This window comes from Electrophorus electricus, chromosome 4, assembly GCF_013358815.1.
Source record: "Electrophorus electricus isolate fEleEle1 chromosome 4, fEleEle1.pri, whole genome shotgun sequence".
NCBI lineage: Eukaryota > Metazoa > Chordata > Actinopteri > Gymnotiformes > Gymnotidae > Electrophorus > Electrophorus electricus.
Genome location: NC_049538.1, coordinates 21,169,139 through 21,189,080, shown reverse-complemented (window position 1 = coordinate 21,189,080; position 19,942 = coordinate 21,169,139). Strand labels below are relative to the sequence as shown.

The 19,942-nt window shown below is 44.0% G+C and overlaps 1 protein-coding gene across 7 annotated transcripts in view; it reads right to left on the bottom strand.

Annotated features, from left to right (window-relative positions):
• LOC113576609 (ryanodine receptor 1-like) overlaps positions 1-19,942 on the bottom strand; it is a 64,007-nt gene that overhangs the window by 25,387 nt on the left and 18,678 nt on the right. For all 7 annotated transcript variants that reach the window (XM_027008805.2, XM_027008806.2, XM_027008807.2 and 4 more), the window contains 49 exons: positions 19,811-19,906; positions 19,600-19,718; positions 19,382-19,515; positions 18,936-19,177; positions 18,627-18,819; positions 18,216-18,432; positions 17,366-17,470; positions 17,104-17,207; positions 16,899-16,982; positions 16,565-16,724; positions 16,215-16,362; positions 15,655-15,860; positions 15,012-15,186; positions 14,621-14,829; positions 14,069-14,421; positions 13,386-13,515; positions 13,086-13,246; positions 12,639-12,801; positions 12,343-12,429; positions 11,901-12,127; positions 11,166-11,610; positions 10,344-10,904; positions 9,995-10,195; positions 9,777-9,888; positions 9,501-9,641; positions 8,945-9,218; positions 8,651-8,768; positions 8,383-8,515; positions 7,596-7,690; positions 7,331-7,466; positions 6,695-6,878; positions 6,472-6,583; positions 6,259-6,379; positions 5,920-6,089; positions 5,293-5,513; positions 5,060-5,150; positions 4,804-4,944; positions 4,548-4,708; positions 4,323-4,401; positions 4,100-4,189; positions 3,767-3,913; positions 3,552-3,629; positions 3,365-3,440; positions 2,714-2,837; positions 2,432-2,547; positions 2,135-2,202; positions 1,847-1,968; positions 1,357-1,406; positions 422-482 (listed from right to left, as the gene is read on the bottom strand). In XM_027008805.2, coding sequence (XP_026864606.2) covers positions 422-482; positions 1,357-1,406; positions 1,847-1,968; positions 2,135-2,202; positions 2,432-2,547; positions 2,714-2,837; positions 3,365-3,440; positions 3,552-3,629; positions 3,767-3,913; positions 4,100-4,189; positions 4,323-4,401; positions 4,548-4,708; positions 4,804-4,944; positions 5,060-5,150; positions 5,293-5,513; positions 5,920-6,089; positions 6,259-6,379; positions 6,472-6,583; positions 6,695-6,878; positions 7,331-7,466; positions 7,596-7,690; positions 8,383-8,515; positions 8,651-8,768; positions 8,945-9,218; positions 9,501-9,641; positions 9,777-9,888; positions 9,995-10,195; positions 10,344-10,904; positions 11,166-11,610; positions 11,901-12,127; positions 12,343-12,429; positions 12,639-12,801; positions 13,086-13,246; positions 13,386-13,515; positions 14,069-14,421; positions 14,621-14,829; positions 15,012-15,186; positions 15,655-15,860; positions 16,215-16,362; positions 16,565-16,724; positions 16,899-16,982; positions 17,104-17,207; positions 17,366-17,470; positions 18,216-18,432; positions 18,627-18,819; positions 18,936-19,177; positions 19,382-19,515; positions 19,600-19,718; positions 19,811-19,906 — 7,741 coding nt within the window. The remainder of the gene's footprint in view (positions 1-421; positions 483-1,356; positions 1,407-1,846; positions 1,969-2,134; positions 2,203-2,431; positions 2,548-2,713; positions 2,838-3,364; positions 3,441-3,551; positions 3,630-3,766; positions 3,914-4,099; positions 4,190-4,322; positions 4,402-4,547; positions 4,709-4,803; positions 4,945-5,059; positions 5,151-5,292; positions 5,514-5,919; positions 6,090-6,258; positions 6,380-6,471; positions 6,584-6,694; positions 6,879-7,330; positions 7,467-7,595; positions 7,691-8,382; positions 8,516-8,650; positions 8,769-8,944; positions 9,219-9,500; positions 9,642-9,776; positions 9,889-9,994; positions 10,196-10,343; positions 10,905-11,165; positions 11,611-11,900; positions 12,128-12,342; positions 12,430-12,638; positions 12,802-13,085; positions 13,247-13,385; positions 13,516-14,068; positions 14,422-14,620; positions 14,830-15,011; positions 15,187-15,654; positions 15,861-16,214; positions 16,363-16,564; positions 16,725-16,898; positions 16,983-17,103; positions 17,208-17,365; positions 17,471-18,215; positions 18,433-18,626; positions 18,820-18,935; positions 19,178-19,381; positions 19,516-19,599; positions 19,719-19,810; positions 19,907-19,942) is intronic.

Below are 19,942 nucleotides of genomic sequence, written 5' to 3'. Positions count from 1 at the left end.
TGATGGGGTGAAGAGTATAAAGAGCGATGGGGTGAGTAGTGTACAGAGTGACGGGATAAGTGTGCAGAGTGATGGGGTGAGTAGTGTACAGAGTGATGGGGTGAGGAATGTACAGAGTTTTGGAGTGAGGAGTGTACACAATAATGGGGTGAAGAGTGTACAGGGTGATGGGGTGAAGAGTGTACAGAGTGACGGGGTGAGGAGTATACACAGGCAGGGGGTAGAACTGTGCAGAGTGATGTTAAAGTGATAGGGTGAGAGCCAGTGACCTCCTGGTTCCAGGGATATCATGAACCACAAATGTTGTGGTCTCTCTGCTATAACAAATCAGACTCATCTCATGAAGACACTGCTAGTGTCCTGGTGAATTGACACCAGTGCAACAGAACAGAGAAAACACAGTGAGCCGTTCTTAAGTTACCTGGCATCCAGTGAACGGGACAGGATATGCAGGCAGTTCACCACTGCTGTAGCATCAGTTCCTGCACACAACACACACACACCATGGATTTAAGTCAGGTTTCTAGGTCATTACTGGATCACTGCTGGACCCAGACACATCATGTCACCGTCCTCTATTACTTAATTTTTGTTTGTTTCAAATCAAGTTTGGTACAAAATTATTTTTGGGTGGCGGGGGAGGGGGTGGGGGGTGGGGGGTTGGGGGCGACTTAACATATAGTGAATTGGAAACGTTGCCGCGAAAATACTATGCCAAGTGTGTGTAACATTTGACCAGAAATACCATAAAAAATGAAATGGGAGCATTGGAGAGCATGTATAGTCTGATGCTAGACAGCATGAATTAAATGTCACTAAATATTCACCTTATATCACCATAAAGCTAGTTTAAGTGATAAACACAGACTATGGTCACATTGGTTGCAATGAGAAAGCACATGCTCAAAACTGTGATGGAATTGTATAGCCGATTATTCACTGAGCAGCATTTTGCGTGGTTATGCTTGTAGGAATATTTCAAATAATGCGAGACCATCTTCACTTTATCTTCAAGTCAGCATCATTCTGCAAAGGCTTGCAAATAGTCAGCAAAGCACAGCACGTAACAGCAATCAGGGCCACTCAGAGAGAAAAGCACATGGCAGTAGCTCCACTCAGAAAGTGTGAAAGAAAGAGAGTGAGAGAGAGAAAGAGAGAGATACTCAGAGACAGAGAGAGAGAGTAAACAGAGAGACAGAGAAATGTTAATAAGAGATTAGGAAGATTAAAGGAGTAAAATGAGCAAAGAGCAAAATGGAGGTTAGTCTGAAAGCAGTAGTTGGGTATTAATGACATGGAGCAACAGGACTGAGGGGGAGGAGGTGTTCATCCATCAGTCCCTTGCAGGTTTCTTACCAAAGAGGGAAACTCTGTGCCTCACTAGAGCAGCCAACTTACAGAAGATACTGAGGTAGGAAGAGAGAGAGAGAAAGAGAGGGCAAGGAACGAGGGGGAAAAGAGAGTGGGATGGAGGGGAACAAAGAAGTGAAGTTCAGGCAAGGATAACAGAAGGAGGAGAATCAATGTAGTCTAGAATGAGAGGAGACAGAAGAGGAATAACGGGGTGGAGATGGAGGACAGAGTACCAACACAGAAGGGAATACCAGGAGCAGAGCGCATGTGTGTGAACACATGAAATCTCTGAAAATACTGAGAATTGGAATAATTAAACCAAATGTTCCCAGATTCATACCTTTGATGTACTACAGTTTTCAGTTACATGTTTGTGGTCCTTTAGAAATTGCAAAAAGACAGGCCTCACTGATCTAAAATACTGATAATATGGCGAAAATTTTAAATACTCGCATGTGACTAACATGTCCGGTGTTTGTCTAGCATTGGTTACCTGGCAATCATCTCTTTCTCCTTGTTGGAGGCATGGCCACCACTGCCCAGTACTTTGGCAGGAGTGGAGAGGAAATAGAGGCAGTGATTCTTAAAGTACTGGTTAATCAGGGGCAGCAGGATCTAGAGGTGAAAAGGTGTCAGAATTTGAAAGATATACAAGCTGAAGATTTATATTTTAAGATATGTTATTCTGGCACTAGGGGCTTTCCCATAAAGTGATGTATACACAAATGAATTAATTAATTATATTCAGATGAATAGATTTTGCATCCAGGGGATGTCTCACCTTGGCAAAGAATTTGATCTCCTGCTCATGAGGGGATTTCTCAACTCTACCACTGCTCACAACGGCCTCTGGAGTCACACAATTACACACGTGCGCGTGCGCATGCACACACACACACACACACACACACACACACACACACACACACACACACACACACACACACACACACACACACACACACACAGCACTTATCACATTGGGTTGTCATCCCTACTAAAAAGCTGAGTTTCACATTAGCTATTTTCTGATCATTTGGGGGGAAAAAAAGAACAAAAAAAAAGTTTATATCCACACCCAGATGAGCAATAAACTCCTGGGCAATCTCCATCCACTTCAGTAGCTTCTGCAGGAAGCCATAAGCAAAGCGTTTCTCAATGGAGGAGATTTCCTGCTCCATGTCCTTAAGGCCCCTGCAGGAATCGAGAGAGAGATGAGACAGATGGGAAAACAAAGGCAAAGAGATTAAAATCTTAAACCAGGAGAGATGCCACATCCCCTTCACAACTGCCTTTCACATTTTTAAAGACCACATTAATCAGAAACTGCATAACATTTACACCACTAGTATTGAGCTACCTTGTGACAGCATATCCCTCGAACTGAAGGAATTTGAGGAGATCCTGTGCTTTCTCTCTGTCGCGGGCTTTCTCTTTAGCCGTCAGAGTGTCGTAAGGAACAAGTAGTGGATGGGTCCCACCACCTACAATCACACAGCGTTTAGGATGAGCAGTACATGTGCTTTTTTTCTACAATATCTCATTAATATTTTTCAGTCACCTGAAAAATCTGTTCTTGCTCCTGCTTACACAATGATTTCAACATGGTGTTAAAGGTCTGTTAGAGGGCTACTGTAAGCTGTCCACCTAATTTCAATAAACAAATTTGGAAATCTGGAAAAGATTTGGAAAGCTTTGTCCTTAAACTTTTTAAATTATTATGTTGGACTGCAGCAGAAAGCTCAATGGGACAACATCTTATTTTTCAAAAACATGCTATTTAGACTTCTTGAAGTATCTGTGTGTAAATATTCAGATTTGTTATGTGCAACACTATATAACTATATTTCTATGAATGAAGTTTAGAATAAAATGCAATCATATTCATTCAGAAAAAAAAAATTCATAAAAAAGCTGGCTCTGTACAGGCAGCATTGCAATTAGAATATTTCAAATGTTGTGGTGACTTTCAGGATTGTCATTTGCTCCACTACCAGACTCTAGACCTCACCTTTGGCTTGAAGCTCCAGCTTTTTCTTCCTGCCCCAGGTGTTGTGGTAATTCTCAGCCAACTGCTCTGCCATAGACTATAGGTGGATAAATGTTCAAAACACACAACCGTTACTGCAGGAAACAAAGCCAGTAGTAAAGCTGCTTGAAAAAATATGCAGCATATGATTTCCAACTCCAAACCATACCTGCAGTTCTCTGGAGAGAGCCATGGTGGTCAAATCCACTGGCTGGGGAGAGTAGCCCTGACTAGGATCATAAGTAGCCTGTATAGAAACAGAAATAAACAGTTTTATGAGAAAGATGGACAAAGAGAGAGAGAGAGAGGGGGGGTCCAAGCAATGATTTCTGTCCCATTTTGCTTCCTTGTTCTCTTTGTCTTTCCCTTTCATTCTGGTTTTACCTGAGCAGTTTGGGAGATCTTCCTGGTGGCGGTGGCAGGGGTCTTCTCAGCCTTCTCCCCCTCTTCCCGGGCTTTTTCAATAGTCCACTCCCAGGCTAACATGGCCTTTATGGACTCCTTAATGGGCCAGCGATAGATCTCTTTATCCTGAGGGGCACAGCAGGCAGACAGCTGTTTAAGAATTTGTGCAATATGAAATAATCAGTTACAGAACTAAGTCTTGCTAGCAAAACTATTTTATTAGCAATGAGTTGACTAGACATGTTTCAGTCATAGATAGTCAGTAGACTCACAAGACTAGTTGATTCAAGGAGACAATATATCAATGAGTACCTTCTCAGAAAAGGTCTTGTATGGGCGGAGCATAGGATGTGTCTTAGCAGTTTCATCCAGAATTTCTCCATATGTCCAGTTGTTCTGGATCTGAAACAAAACAGTTTTGTTATAATGATACTAAAACCATATCCAGTTATTAACTGCCACATCACATCAGAAAATGATAAAAACTACAATTTTTAAATTAAGTTTATGAATGAAGAGAGGCCATGTGGCTAACCTTCTCAAAGGCCCATTTGTCATGAGTATGCTCTGCATATTTGTTTATGAAGGCATCCAGCTTTTCTGGGATGATGGTGCTGTGAAGATCCAAGAAGCTGGTTAATGAATCTGACCAGGTTTTATCCTGGAAGGTTTCACAGTGTTCCTACTATAAATATGACTAACACACATCTCAGCTGACCTACTTCAGCTGACCTAGCTGGCTTGTCAGGGCAATACTCACTTGGTGGTCTCCACAGGTCTGGGATCAAAGTTACCCTCAGCATCAACAGTGGCTTTCTTCTCTGTCGCAGAATAACTGGCATCTACATAGTCTGGTGGAATGGCTCCCGCAATGGCACAGATGCATGGCATGGCAATCTTGAACAACTCTGCATCAAATTTCTACAGAGAAGAAAGTAGTAAATACACATCTTTGAGTATTTGTGTGCACATGCATCCTATTTCTCACAGACACAATTCATATGTTGCCATCTCACCTTGTGTGCACAAGACTCAAAGATTCCCCAGAAAAGTTTGCGCGACAGATGTAACTCCTCCTCTGACGTGGTGCCAAAGTTGGCCCAGCCGTTAGGCAGGCAGTAGTACTTCCAACAGCGCTCATAGTGATTAGTCAGCAGCTGAAAGAGAAAGTCACTTCAGCTACAACCCACAACTAATAATCTATAGTGTATGAAATGGGGAAATGCTGGCATGTGATCATAGAGAAAATGAGCAGTGAATAAACAAGCATACTTTCAGGGGCATCTTGGCATACTCATTGAGGATTGGCACATCAAACACAAGTCTCCTCAACAGATGCTGCAGCATTGATGGATGTAGGTACCTGAAAATACACATTGACAAAAGGGATCAAAGTGGAGAAAAACAGACTGGAACATGTTGAAACGAAAAAGAGCATATGAATGCTATCGAACTGCATGCAGCAGAGTCAGGTTACAGTAGTGCATATGAGAGAGTGAACTGACTTGACCAGGGACATGAGGCAGTCCTCGATGATGTCCCTCTGTGCCTTGGTGAGAGCACGGCCGCGCGACAGCCTGTAGATGGTGTGCAGCATGGAGTCGATCATGATGGCGCGGTGGTCGGAGCCAGCGAACAGAGGGGCGCACTTTGTGAGCAGCGGAAGTACGGCGGAGCACAGGTAGCGGTTCAAAGCCAGTGCCATCTCTGTGGTGCTAAACGCTGCCTACAGCCCAGACAGCACAGCTACATGTTCAGACTGTTCCCAGCCCGTGAACTAATGGCATGCTTTAAAAACTATGAGTTCTTAACACCTGTTTAGTTTAAAAATGTGTTATTGAGTCTATATGAATTCTAACATAATTTTTTGTTAATTAAGAACAGACAGGCAGTGGTAGCCCAGTAATTATGGTCCTTGACTTGTAATTGGAAGGTTGCTGGTTCAAGCCCCACCACTGCCAAGTTGCAATTGGTTGGCCCCTGAGCAAGACCCTCACTTACTCAGTTTGTACTCTGTCATATTTGTAAGTTGCTTTGGATAAAAGCGCCAGGTAAAAGTAATGTACTATTATTACTGGACTCACTCTCTATTATGCAAAATATACACAGACCAAATGTAGATAAGAGCTCACCGTGTCCAGAGAGGCTGCAGCTCTCATGTCCGGTAGGAAGCCCACCTCCAACACGTGGAGCAGGAAGTCTTGGTTATCAATGCCATATACTCTGTCCAGGAACAGCACCATGGAGGCTTTATGGTCTGGTACAAAGCTGGCAGACATCTTGGGTTCTATGATCTGACCCTCTTTTGAAAATGCAAACATAAAAAAAAACAAAAACAATAAAAGAGTAGAATAGAAGAGTAGAGAGACAAATGGAAAAAATCAACATAAGTGTATAGTCATTTCAGATGATGCCTTCTATTAAAATGATTAAAATTGCATACTTTGGGAATCCTTTTCTTTCCTGCATACCTTTGCCAAAGGTTGGAATCTGCACAGACAAGCTGATGACACCCACCAGATCTTCAATGGGCACCAAAGACCTGAGGATGGCTCTGATTCTCAGAGCCTCCCCCTTACCAGCCTCGATCAACTGTGGAGAGAGAATCAAGCAATGAATATGCCTTTGACATTTTACAGAAATCTATATAAATGAGAACAAATTGCACATTATGTTTAACATACATGCATCTCAGGGGCACAGCGTCCCAGCAAATCAATAAGAGCTGAGTAAAATGACATGATGGCATTCCCTAGATGGACCCTGTTCTCCTCATGCTGCTCCTCCCCACCAAACCTATGAGGCAATCATAGTGCACAAATCACTTGATTTCTCAATAAGGGGCAAAGGCACATGCCATAGGGCTATGCAATACTTCATCATAATGTTCCCGCATTGAAGACTTACATGAAGCGCCTGTCTTTCTTAGGGGTAGGACCATCCCTCGCTGGATCCTCTGAGATTTTAATTGCATCTTCCATGGCAGCTAGCAGGCCAGCCCCGCCCTCTCCTCTCAGGGCGGGGCCAAAACACTCGGGCCGACGAATGAGCAGTCGCACCACCACGTTGGCATTCTCCTCTACGCTCTCACCTGTATGGAGAAACTTACTTGCTGTCCCTCAGTGCATATGCTCATGGCAAGCCTAACTAGTTAATGTGTGATTGCAGTGCAATGATTCAGATCTGAACCTAAAATGACCATGTGTGGTCCATGATAATGGTGCTTTTCAAAGTCCAGCTGCTATTTCTGCCATCATTCTCCTAGATATTTGACGCATTATATCTACTTGTTACTCATTTTAAGACCAACACAAACATTTTTGTCTTACTTTTTAGAATGATTTCTGTTGAGTCAGTATACTAAAAGTCAGTGTAGATAATGTAACACAGAGCTCTAATGACCAAATTTGCAGCTTAATTACTCAAGAAATGGCCTGTTTGAATGCCATCACATTTTATGAGGAACATGATTCTCCAGTTGAGATAAAACCACATTAACAAACTCAGAAATCAATGCCAATGTAAATTTAGTTTAAAACCTACCATTAACGAATACAGCAAAACGGAGGAAGTCCAGATATCGCTCCCCACCACAAGGGTTCCAGCCAATGTCGGGGTAGCCTTTAGACAGCAGCATGGGGCACATCTGTAGTCCACACCCAGCCAGATATGTTACCACCTGTTGAATAAGAAAATGACCATGACAAAATGAACATACTACACCCACCTCCTCAGACCTGGATCAGGTCTGGAACCACTGGTGGAAAAACAAAAATCTCAGGTGTGCTGAGGCAATGGTATCTGTTACCATCTCAAGGTCCTGCTCCTGCAGGGCTAAAGCCAGCTCGTTGTTGTCAATACAGGATGCTGCAGCCACATCCAGGGGGGTGGATCCTCGCATTCCTGAATAACCCAAAATGTTTCATCTTCACATAGTGGCAATACACTCTGACTGTTCATGCATGATCACCACATCACAACTATGTGAAGGTGTGGTTAGTGTGGATTATGCAGCCCATTTGATGGTTTGGTTAGTGGGGATTATTCAGACCCTCTGATGGTGTTATTAGTGTGGATTATGCAGCCCCTCTGATAGTGTGATTGGTGGGGATTATGCAACCCCTCTAATGGTATGGCTAGTGGGGATTATGCAGTCTCCCTGATGGTGTGGTTAGTGTGTATTATGCAGCCCCTCTGATTGTGTGGTTAGTGTGGATTATGCAGCCCCTCTGATTGTGTGGTTAGTGTGGATTATGCAGCCCCTCTGATTTTGTGGTTAGTGGGGATTATACAGGGCCGTTGGTGTTGTGGTTAGTGAGGATTATGCTGGCCCTTTGGTGGTATGGTTAGTGAAGATGATCATCTGGTGGTGTGGTTAGTGGGGATTATACAGGCCCTCTGATGGTGTGGTTAGTGGGGTTTATACAGGTCTTTTGGTGTTGTGGTTAGTGGGGATTAAGTTGGCCCTCGTAGTGTGGTTAGTGGAGATTATACAGGCCCTCTGATAGTGTGGTTAGTGTGGATTATACAGCCCCTCTGATGGTGTGGATATTGGGGATTATGCAGCCACTCTGATGGTTAGAGCAGAGCCTCACCTAGACCAATGCCACTGTTCTGTAGCAGGTAGGACAGGTGGTCGAACATGGCACGCTGATTCTGACGACTGATGCGACAGAAGTAACACAGGAAGCGACAGCAATTTGTCACCATTTGGGGGAATCTAATCTCCTTCAGGGAGTGCAGGACAGAGAGTGTGTTAAAACAGACATGATGCGCTGATGTTCAGACATGCCTATAATGACAACTACACAACTGTCAGCACCTAACCACAAGAATATTAAAGAAAAGTTCCTTTTTCAACACCTTTGAGTCTCCTCCACCTCCAAGCACATTGACCATGACCTCCATGACAGTCTCGTGCATGCCCAAGGCCCTCATCAGGTTAGGATGCTGGTAGAAAACCTTATTATTCATGAGGTTCCTGAGAGACAGAATATGCATATCAAACATGGCAGCAAATCACAGCTCATAAGAGGAAAAAGAATTCATAAGAGCTTTCTGTTATTATTCTAATACTCTGGTATTGAAAAAGGAAAACACCAAATTTTGACCTGTCTACCACTACAACATGTGTGAGTGAAAACAGGAAGCACTAACCCAATAGTTTGGATCATGAGTGTCTCCTCTTCTGGGCCCATCTGAACGATGAGCAGCGAACGGATCTGGCCCAAGCATTCCAGCAGGTCCATGGTGTCCTGAACGGACACGGCATTGATGGCGTAGGCCTTGGGGAGAGCCCGGATCAGCTCGCCAAGAGAGTCGTACTGCCTGTGCAGCAAGCTGAACATCATGCGCACCAGCTCGGGGTTCTGGATGAACGATTCCTGGGCCCAGTGGATCATTGTGTGGGAGATCAGCTCCTGCAGAGTGCCTGGTAGGGGGTATATTACAAAAATACCACTCAGATCACAGTCTGAATCCCCTAATGTTTTGTTGTCTGCTTTTGACTAATCCAATAACATTTCATAGGCTGAAAATCGCTCAAAGTACTATCATAAAATGCTTATTGCATTACTAAAGAAAGCAGACTGTAAAGCACAAAGTAAAGAACCTACTTAAAAGCCTGAGATGCATATATGTATGAATATTTCTATATTTGTGTTCTATATTTGTATAAGTGTTACTGAATTCTGCCGGACTCTATGTGACTCACTGGGTTTGTACTCTTCCTCTTGTTCGGGCTCTTCGTCATTCTTCTTACGGAGGATCTTGATTTTTTCCACCAGCTTGAGTAGCCTTCCTCTCAGAGTTCTATCCACCTCTTCCTCCTCCTCCTCTTCTTCCATGTGCACACCTGACATTTACAGAGACATTAGCATACATTAGAAAACACGCAGGCTTTTCAGGTGAGGATGTATGAACAGAGTGAGACTCCGTGATTTGAAACTTCCATATGGGTGATATGGTCACTTGTGTGTTTGAGACTGACCGCAGTGACTGAGGATATCGTTGTGGAATTGCTGGAGATGTTCCCGAATCTCTTCAGACACTGGACAGTCATCATCATCCAGACAGTTCTTAAAGTTAGTCAGCATAATGACCTGGACAAAACAAGAAAAGAGCAAAGACCTATAAGCATGTGTCTGTGTAGTGCTCAAGCATGAGTTCTATGTGCTCTAGGGGCAGTGGCTAGGGTAAAAGAGGTACCTGCTCCTGTGGAGGGGAGCGGAACTCGCGCGTCTTGCGTGCTGTCTCAGCAGCCGACATGGTAAAGGCTCTCATCAGCTCATTGTAGCGTTCTCGCTGGTTCGTCTGAATGAGCTGGACAAACTTGTCTGAGAAGGCAACGATAGCCTCCACCCGGTGTCTGAGCTCACAGTCACAGAAGTACTGCAGCAAGGTGCACATCTGAGAAGGAGATGGAGAATGAACATATCATGCCCAGAGCACAGGTTTTTGGTGGAATATGCTGACACGCTACATAAGTCACCATAGTTAATGATTAATAATATGTAACTGACAGATGGCTTTTGCATGGGGAGGAAGGGAGTCTAACCTGCAGTTTGACTGATTCCGGAAGTTTCATTTGGAGAAGTCCTTCTTCTGGGGCATCCTCTGCTTCCTCTTGTCCCTCATCTTCTCCTTCCTCTGCCTCTTTCTCCTCCTCTGCCTTTTCTCCATTGGCCTTTTCTCCTCCCTTCTCCTTTTCTTTTTCCATCTCCCCTCCCTCATCTCCTTCATCCTTCTTGAGGGCTTTCAGCTCCTCATCCTCCTCCTCTTCTCCCACTCCTTCATCTACTAGCTCTTCTTCAACTGCCTCCTCTTTCTCTTTTGCCTCCTCTTCCTGCTCCTTAGCAGCTGACTCTCCTTCCACCTCCCCCTCCCCCTCTTGCTCCTCTGCCTTCCTATGGGCCTCTCCGAAAACGTTGGGGTCGATCATCTTGAGGATATGCTTGACATCATCGTCATTGAAGATGCCCATGATAAGGAGAGTGCTGATAAGTTTGAGGATGGGGACGAAGTGGAACTCCACACTGCCCCCTACTGGATCACGCATGGCCTGACTGCCATCCATGACAGCTTCTGTTAACATACTCAGAGACTTGGTCTTCAGATCCTACAGAGACAGCAAGAAACAAACTAACAAGTGAAATTTTGTCTTACATCAAAATAATTTATATGTTACTTTTTCTTTCACTTTTTGACAATGTGATATGGAACAACACAAGAACAAATTAAAATGTATTAGAATCTTGCTGTTCTCTCCAGACTGTAACAGATTTGGCCTGAAATAACTAAATCAAAGGCAAATCATGAAATACTTTATGCCATAAAACAGATATGCTTTTACCCCAGGAGTATACGCCATCCACCATACCTGCAGAGGGAAGATGGGGCTGAGAGTGTACAGGTCCGGGTCAGTGCCCACGAAGCTGACAGCTGTGAAGTGGAGCTTGGGCCTGAGGCAGGTGGTGAGGCCCACACCCGGCAGGTTATGTGCCTTCTCCTCGTCGGGGTACAGCGTGATGCTGAGTGTCTCCTCCGTCATGGGCACGATGAACTCGCGGTTGGTACCCAAGCGGTTGCGCTTGGCTGACTCCAGGTGGATGCTAATGAGCAGGTCGTAGTAGCCGATGCGTAGCGGCCCGGGCAGGTACGTGTTCTCAATGGCGTAGAAGAGCTGTGACTCATCCACGTGGCTGCAGAGAGCGTGTGCCACGCGATTGTTGCCCAGTGCGCACACGGCACAGTACAGCATCAGTGTGTGGTAGTGGAACTTCAGCAGGTCCTGCCGCTCCGACAGTTCCAGGATGTCGATGCACCTACATACAAGGAAAAGAAAGGAAAACTCCGTAAAGAAATTTCTCAGAAATTTTTAGGTGGCAACTATGAAAACTTCAGGGAAGCTGTAAATATAGAAAAACAAAAGATAATAGTTAAATGAATATTTGTATACCATTTTAATAAGCCTAGGTGCAAATTCTTAAATAAAAACATCACATTTTATTAAATGATCAATTTTCCAGATTTCACTAAAACTGCTGAAAAGTTTTCAGCCATAGATTTTCCATTACAGTCTGAGTAATGGTTATCACTGTCCTATCTGGTGGACCTGTTCTCCTCGGGTATGTGGAGCGCCATCATGGTGAGTGGCTCGATGCACTCCACCATCCAGCCATGTCTGTCCGATACTTTTCCCACCTCAGGCTTCAGGAAGTGGTTAGGCATTCGACTCCAGATCACCGGGCTCAGCATCTCAACGTCCAGGCGAGGCGGACACTGGGGCACGGGGTTCTTCCGCTCACTCCGGAACATGGCAGCTGACAGGGGCATGATGTTCTAATGGACGGCCCATGATTGAGGTCAGGAACCCAGGAGAAGAAGAGATAATTTCATCAAAAAACAGACAAAAATGAAAATTCATGCAAGCCTTGAAACTGTGAATTATGTCCTGATGGCCCATTTGATCTGATGAAATGAAGCAGAACAGAGAAAAGGGGTACCAGTTCTGAGGGGGTGATTGTAGCAAAGGTAAGCTGAGACAGATGACTGACCTTTAGCTTTCCCAGTTCAAACTGAAGCATGTTTTGACTGAAGGGCTGAACAAACACAGCAGGGAAAAGCTTAGTGTTGGGCTCCACCTGCAAGGAAAAAACAAACCCCCAAAATCCATAAAACCCTACCCAACAAACCAAGTGAATATATAAGGACATGTATGATAGAAACTGTCAACCCAGCCAGATTTAATTCAGCATTTGAAAATAAAAACAAACACCCAAAGGTGCTAAACATCCAGATAAGTCTTCTATACCCCACCCATGCCTTGTGCATCACCACCAACAAGACTCACCTGGTAAAAGGTGTTAATTTCCTTCCCATTGGCTGTGAAAGTCATGAGACCAGTTGCCAAGTCAACCAAACAGCCAACAACCAGATCCTCCTGAGTGAAGCACTGCTGGGGGCCACTGATTAAGTCTGCTGCCCACACCATGTAACAGTTGCTCCTCTTTATGCTATCCGGAAATGCATAACATCAGAGCGTACATATTCAATAGAACTTCAACACAAATGCATATTAATCAGAGGCTTGAGTCACAGAGTCATGATCCTCTACTCACTTCTGAATGATTTTTGGCCTGGACATTTGGTTATATGACATCCTTTAAACCATTTACAGTTTAAATATTTTACAATGCATCATTTAATGTGAAAGAAATGTAATTAAAATAGTTTAAAATTACACCAAACTTAAAGATCACAGAGATTAAAACACAGAGCTTCTACTGCTGTTCCTCACCTGTCATGAATGTTGCCTTTGTCATCTCCCACAGTCACCGTGACTGTGCGAACTTTGAAGAGGTCAAAATTGAGATCATACTGGTGGAAATCAGGGGTAACCCAACCCACCCAAACCCCACCTGGCTCTTGACCAGCGAATATCCGCACTGAGTAATAATACTGTTGTGGGAACAGACACAGAGTCAGACATGTATATATAACAAGTTTATACATTTCCAGCCAGGTCCCAAGGAAACCCACAAACCCTGTGTGGTTTAGTTGTTATAGGTATCAACTATAGTGGGTGGAGGAGACTCACTGTAGTGGTGCTGAGGATGATCTCTGGGTCATCTCGGTCATCCGGCACCACGTCCTCTATCAAGCGGGGCAGGACAGGAAGAGGAGGGGGAGGGGCAATCATGGCTGCCTTCTTAGCCTTAAACAGGAAACTGAGGTGGGATGCAAACGCGATCAGTGATATACCCAACAGTAAGAATCTGTTGATAAGTTATAGCAGTAAACACATGAAGGCTAGGAACACTTTTGGAGTGTATGTCTCTAAAGTTTGTCTCTATGTCTCTGAATCATTTGGCTATGTTTATTCTCTATGTCTGATTCATTTGGCTAAGTTTCATCTCTGTGGCTCTGATCCATTTGTTCTTGTTTTTCTGTCTAATCACAGCAAACTTTACTGACATTTACACTTTTTTTTGTTGAGATGCAACAGTTTCCAGATACAAGCATCATACACAGATTCAGCTGTAGACCTTTTGTTAGCTGATACAGCGACACAGCTTGACAAGCAACAACTGCGCAGCCAACTGACCTTGAAATAGGGAGTGTGCGATTCCTACACAGTTCTCACAATACACATAAATCCAAACTGAAAGCTGACTTTCTGCACCTTAACTTCAAACTCATTGTTTTAGTTAAAGGCAACAGGAATTATGTCAATGTCCAATTACTTTTAAATACCCATATCATTCTGAGATCTATCCTCACCCCTTCTTTTTGCCTTTCTCAGAGGCGGTGTCTTTGTCATTCTCCTTGATGCTTGGGAGGTCTTTAGGCATCGATGGTTCCTTCTCTTTCTCCTCCTGCTCCTTCCGGCTGGCTGACTTCTTCAGTACCTCGTATTCCGAGTGAGGATCCACCTCCAGGACCTCGTCTTCTGGGATTGTGAGGGCGCGGGTGAGGAGGGTGGTCCCTGCAGGCACCTTAAATGTCTCATAGAACTGGATGGGCATGCTCAGTCTCAGGAACAGCATGTCCGTATTGGCATTCTGGGAGCCAAAAGTCTTGTGCGTGAGCTTCAGGCAGGGGGCGCTATCCACTGTACCGTCCACACGAGACACCTGAAGCCGCAGAAGCAAGACGACTCACTAATATCTTATTAACAAATGCAACAGAGGTGTATATAATTTATCCAGATCATACATACAATTTGTGCCAAAATGTGCTCTATACTGAATTCTGTATAATTTCAATTCGCATATTATAGATGCTCATGAAATATGCACGAGTAGCACTTCAGTGCTATTAAGAGAGAAGTACCTCAATGTGGTTGTGGTTTGTGGGCACTGGAACGAACTGGGGCAGACTCTTGCTGAACCACATGGTGATGTCCCTCTTCATGTTGATGGCGAACGGCTCGAAGCCCTCCTGCAGACCACAGATGGCAAAGTAGCTCAGGCTGCTCACATTCTGGCCCAGGTTAATGCGTCCTACCTGGGACAGGCCCAGTGAGCACACGGGGATGAAACCTGGTGGACAAAGAAGAGAACTGCTTGAGAGAACGGTTAAATCCGAGCCTCTTTATAAGAAATAAATAGGTAACTCTTTTCAAAGTGGCAAAAGCTCAAACAACACTACTCTATAACACCCCATCCTCGTTATTATAAAGTCCATCTGAAACCAGTCATGGTCTAGAGTTAGATGCACTCACCTTCTCCAATTTCAATGTCTTTAAAGGCCATTTCAGACCCAGAATCGCTGATTAACATCTCTCCATTCAGAGTGAACATGATGTTCATCTCCACCAAGTCGATCATGCATCCCACCACATCACCAGACTGCCACTGTCTACCAAACGGCTCGTTCCCAATGTGCCAGCGCTGAGCCTGAAGAGAAAACCAGCATGCAGACGTCACTTATTTGTACCTGTACCACTGTTCCTCTCAACAACAAGGTTTCCCTGCTGTATCCATATTTTCATAATATGGTTTATCATCAGTAACTGCTGAAAAAGAATCTTAAATAAACTATTTCACTAAGTTTACAAGGACTCTGAAATCTACTTGTCCTTTCCTCTAAAGAGTGTGAGGGTTATCTCTGTACTAGTGTATTTGCATTAAAGCTAAAAGAAGTCATAAACAAATAATTTAATTAATAATATGATTAATGCATTAAAAATGTTATAACAAATGTTTAATTAAAATGATATGTAATATTAATTATGGATTAAGTATTAGGTGTATAATCTATTGACACCACTAACCTGTGAAGGTGAAAAATCAGTAGAAGCTTCTACATATACAGTATATGTGCACAGTGTACAGCTCTAATGTCTTTGAACATATTACACGCACCCTGTTCCCATTGAAGACGTAGGCCAGCTCGTCTGCTCCCAGATCAGTATTGGCACGCACGTTGGGCCGAGCCCAGCCCACTCTCATCTCCCCTGTGGTTACCGCCTCGAACTCAAAGTACCATTTGCCTGAGGTCACGGCGTATTGCTTTTCGGCTCTGAAGATGCGCACCTTGTCTCCACGGGTGTTGTCTGATGTATGACCACCTGAGGGCAAGACGGACAGCAAATTGGGCAAAATAGGACAAGGTCAGGGAGGATAAGAATAAGAGGACATTTTGAGGTTGGGAATTGTCTTCAGATTTTATGTCTGTCAAAATATTCCCTGTGTACCTGGACAGAAAAGTAAGCACAGTAGTAAATTGCAATTTAGGGATTATCACTTTAGCACAACTAACAAAAATCTTTTGTATGTGTGTGGCCCACGGTTTCCATGATGTCCAGCTTTTCAACGTCTATAATAGTGCTGTTATACAGTGCTGCTTATACTGTGACAATGAACGCTGGGAAAACCGATCTAAAAGACTAGTAGAAACTTAAAGGAGCTTGAAAAATACTCACTGCTCTCCTGGTCAGGAGGCTCGATGTTGTACCCATAGCCAATGAGGGTGCGCACGGCGTTGTTGACACTGTCTCTGTTGGTTTTCTTTGTTTTCTCGTCCAGCAGACTGTACGGTACCAGGCGAGGGTTACGCTTATTCATGATGTCCTGAGGAGCACGGCAGTGACAAAAAGAGGATACTGACAGTAATGAACATCTCCACCCCTTAATACAATTCGGCCAGATTCAATTCTGTTTACATTCACTATATGACGTATAGCATTAATTTGAAGTGAACCGTTTCTTTGTCAGGTGGGGGAGAGATGGATGAACACAACCAGCACAGTCCTCATATCAGAGGTCTGCGTACCTGGACGATGCTGTAGGTCCAGCCCTGCCTCACTCGGTCGCGGGCCCACACGTTGTGCCCATTCTCTGCCAGCTTCTCCACCAGCTGGTTCTGGTTGGGCGTGAGCTTCACATGGCTGAGATCGAGAGGGGCAGGCTTATAGCCGCTGCTCATCACATACCTGACAGGCCAGGACAGAGAGTGTCACAACTGAGTGTGTTCCTATACCCAGATACACTCAGCCATTTTAAAAGAAAACTCATGTAATCTCTTTGCTCCATATTAAAGTACATCTTAGCATTTCACTTAGAAAAAAAACAAACTATGTCCCAAAACAGTGTGACCCAGTACATACGTTTTGGGAAGTTTGATCTTCTTCAAGTTTTCTTCTGCTTTCTCATCTCCCATACCTACATGGCAGCCAAGAGCCAGGAGTGTCCTGAGACATTCCCGAACAGAACATACAGACAATGTCCATGTTAAGGGACAAGGCAATGAGCATCAAATGACTATAAAGAGGAAAGAGAAAAAAATGTGAGCAGGCTGGAATTCTCACTAACTTTAAAATCTCCCCAGACATCTGCAGATTGTAGTTCCTCTCAGGTTCTGGGAGACTCAGAAAGTCCACCAGGCACGGGTGGAGTTTCTTATTATCGTCACGGAACTGAGGAAGATGAACGATAAAGGTCAATGCCTCTGTGTGTGAGTGTATGCGAATGTGAGTGTGTGTCTGTGGGAGGTCGAGAAAGGGTGAAAGGAAGAAAGATGGATAAAAAGAAAGAAAAAAAGTTCAAAAGACAAAAAAGCAAGCAAGCTGCTTACAGGCCCATATGTCCAGCCTTGCTCGATGCGAGTTACAGACCATAGCTCATGGATGTTCTCTGCCAGCTTCTCCCTGATCCGCTCCAGGTGGGGAGGCAATACAATCTACCAAAGCACAGGGGCAACAACACTTACAGTCACAGATATTACCAAACCACAGATGTAATACTTACAGTCACAGACATTACTACACCAAACCACTGGGGTAAGATTTATTATGTATCTACTCACACTGATAAGACACCCATAAACAATCTGATTTAGTCTCTGTCACTTTGGGGTATATTGCAATATTTCTAAAAGTAGTATTATCACAGTACTGTCATTAAGGACTCAGTCCTGTTTATGTGCAATATATTATCATATTTATTATACACTCCATATATTTAATATATTTCTTTTTTTTCTTACTACCCTTGTCACATATTCTAACTACACAGTCTACAGTGTCCTTAGTTAGGAGCTGCACTTACTCCTACATAACCAAAACATACTTCTTCACCCTATATATTCTATACTTCTTTTAATTTTATTGTTTATATAAAATTGCAGAGTACATACATTTCCTCCTTCCATGTATATATAGTATTTTAATTCGTTATTCATATTTCCTACTTCACAAAGCATAGTTGTAGCGCACCCAAGCCTCACAAACATTTCAGTCTACAACTGTATGACTTTCTGAGCACATGACAAACTTGACAGAACTGAAACTACCCTACTTTACCAAAGCACTACATGTATACAGTTTTGCATAGAGCACCACATACTTTTTGCAGTGTATATAGCAATGAGCTCTTGAAAGAGCTGAGGAGAAAGAAAAACAAAGATGAAAGGGTTGAGGGAGTACCTGGGCAGTGTCCACAGGACAGGGTGTAAAAGAGGTGTGTGTGAGGGACATTGTGGGCCCCAGCAGGTTTCTGACTCCATTATAGTCATGCTTGTACTCTTTAATGGGCTCAATCCGCATTCTCTCTTTGGGCAGAAGAGCCTCGTAGCATGGCGCATAGGCAGGGGGAGGGCAGAACTTAAAGTCACCGTGACGACCACCCAATAGGAATCGAGCTCTGAGAGATCAAAGACATAACAAGTTAGTGAAGTTATGACACTGAATGGATACCCAATAATGCACCTTGAGTCTCTGCACCTTCAAAGCAAGAGTGGAAATGTACCTTTTCAAAGAAAAGTCTACTCTGTGCTTTATCAACAAACAGTAAAGTCCAGCTTTATGTCAACTTAAATTACAGACACAAATTCTCACTTGACACCAGCTGAGAAGCTTATGACAGGGAAGAAGAGGCCATCCAAGTTGAAGTTCTCGAACATGCCCTGCACGGGATGGCCGTTAATGCGGAAGGAAATACTGGGCACGCTAAGATCCAGACAACAGCTCACGACATCATCAGCGGCCAGGATGTGCTGATTGGGTGATGCCACCTGACGTGACACATGACCTGGAAGCACCAAACTTGGACTGAATAGGATTCGCTAGTGACATCAGTTTTGTCTGAGGCATGCAACAGTTGAGGATAGAAGAACTTCAGAGCCAGATCAAGACATCCATGCTCACCGGACCACAGGTGAAGCCCGTCAAAGCCGTATGAGTAGAGGTCATCTCCGACGCCGTTACCCCCCCAGCCCTCTCCGCCGCCGGGGTAGGGACTGAAGCCCACAGTCATGGCCCAGCCCACACGCAGTTGCGAAACTTGTGCTGTCACGAAGGGCTCCACGTAGTCTACAATCACCTCGTAGTACCACTTCTTATACTGTGTTGAGCCTTCGCATGTCCCTAGGAAGATATTGGGCCTCATGCTGAAGAGACAAGAGGTCAAAAACCTTAGCCAAGGAAAAATCCTTTCAACAATCACTGAGTTGCGCAACAGATTGCACAAAACAACAGAGAAGGGGTGCTAAAGCTTCCACAGACCTAAATCTCATATCTTGGATGCCTTTGCTAGAATGAACATATCAATGAAAACAGTGGGTGAGGGAAGGATGTGCCAAATAGTACTTTACCTGGTCACATAATTGACGATGTTGGTCTGTAGCAGAAGGTCACGACCCGGAAGTAAATTTTCTGTGATGAGATTTTGATTGGACCTCACAGCCACACCATTGCACACACACAGAGAGCGCAGGACATCTAAGACCTGAAGGGACAAAACAACGAAATCAAACACCATGTTTCTGTGTGCTTGCATTGGTTTCAAACAATCATTTCTCAACCAGTGCACCTTATGATTACGTCCATGCTTGTCCAAAAGAGAGATGATGGATTTGATATGGTTCTCCTGGATAATGTTCAGTACTTCAGGACTCTCAATCAAAACACAGTACAACACCTCTAGAATGCCTGTAGAGAGAACGGGCAAAGTGATGAGAACATTATTTAAAAAGTGCCAAATTACTGAAGAAGCGGGATGGAACACTATAAATGGCGGACACCTGAAGAGGCTTCCAGACGATCGAGCTTGCTCACCAGCCAGTCGAGATTATCACAGAAGAGAGCACAGTTTGAACGGTTCCCTCTGATGAGAGAGGCTACAGAGAGCAGAGACAAAGAGAAAGAGAGAGACA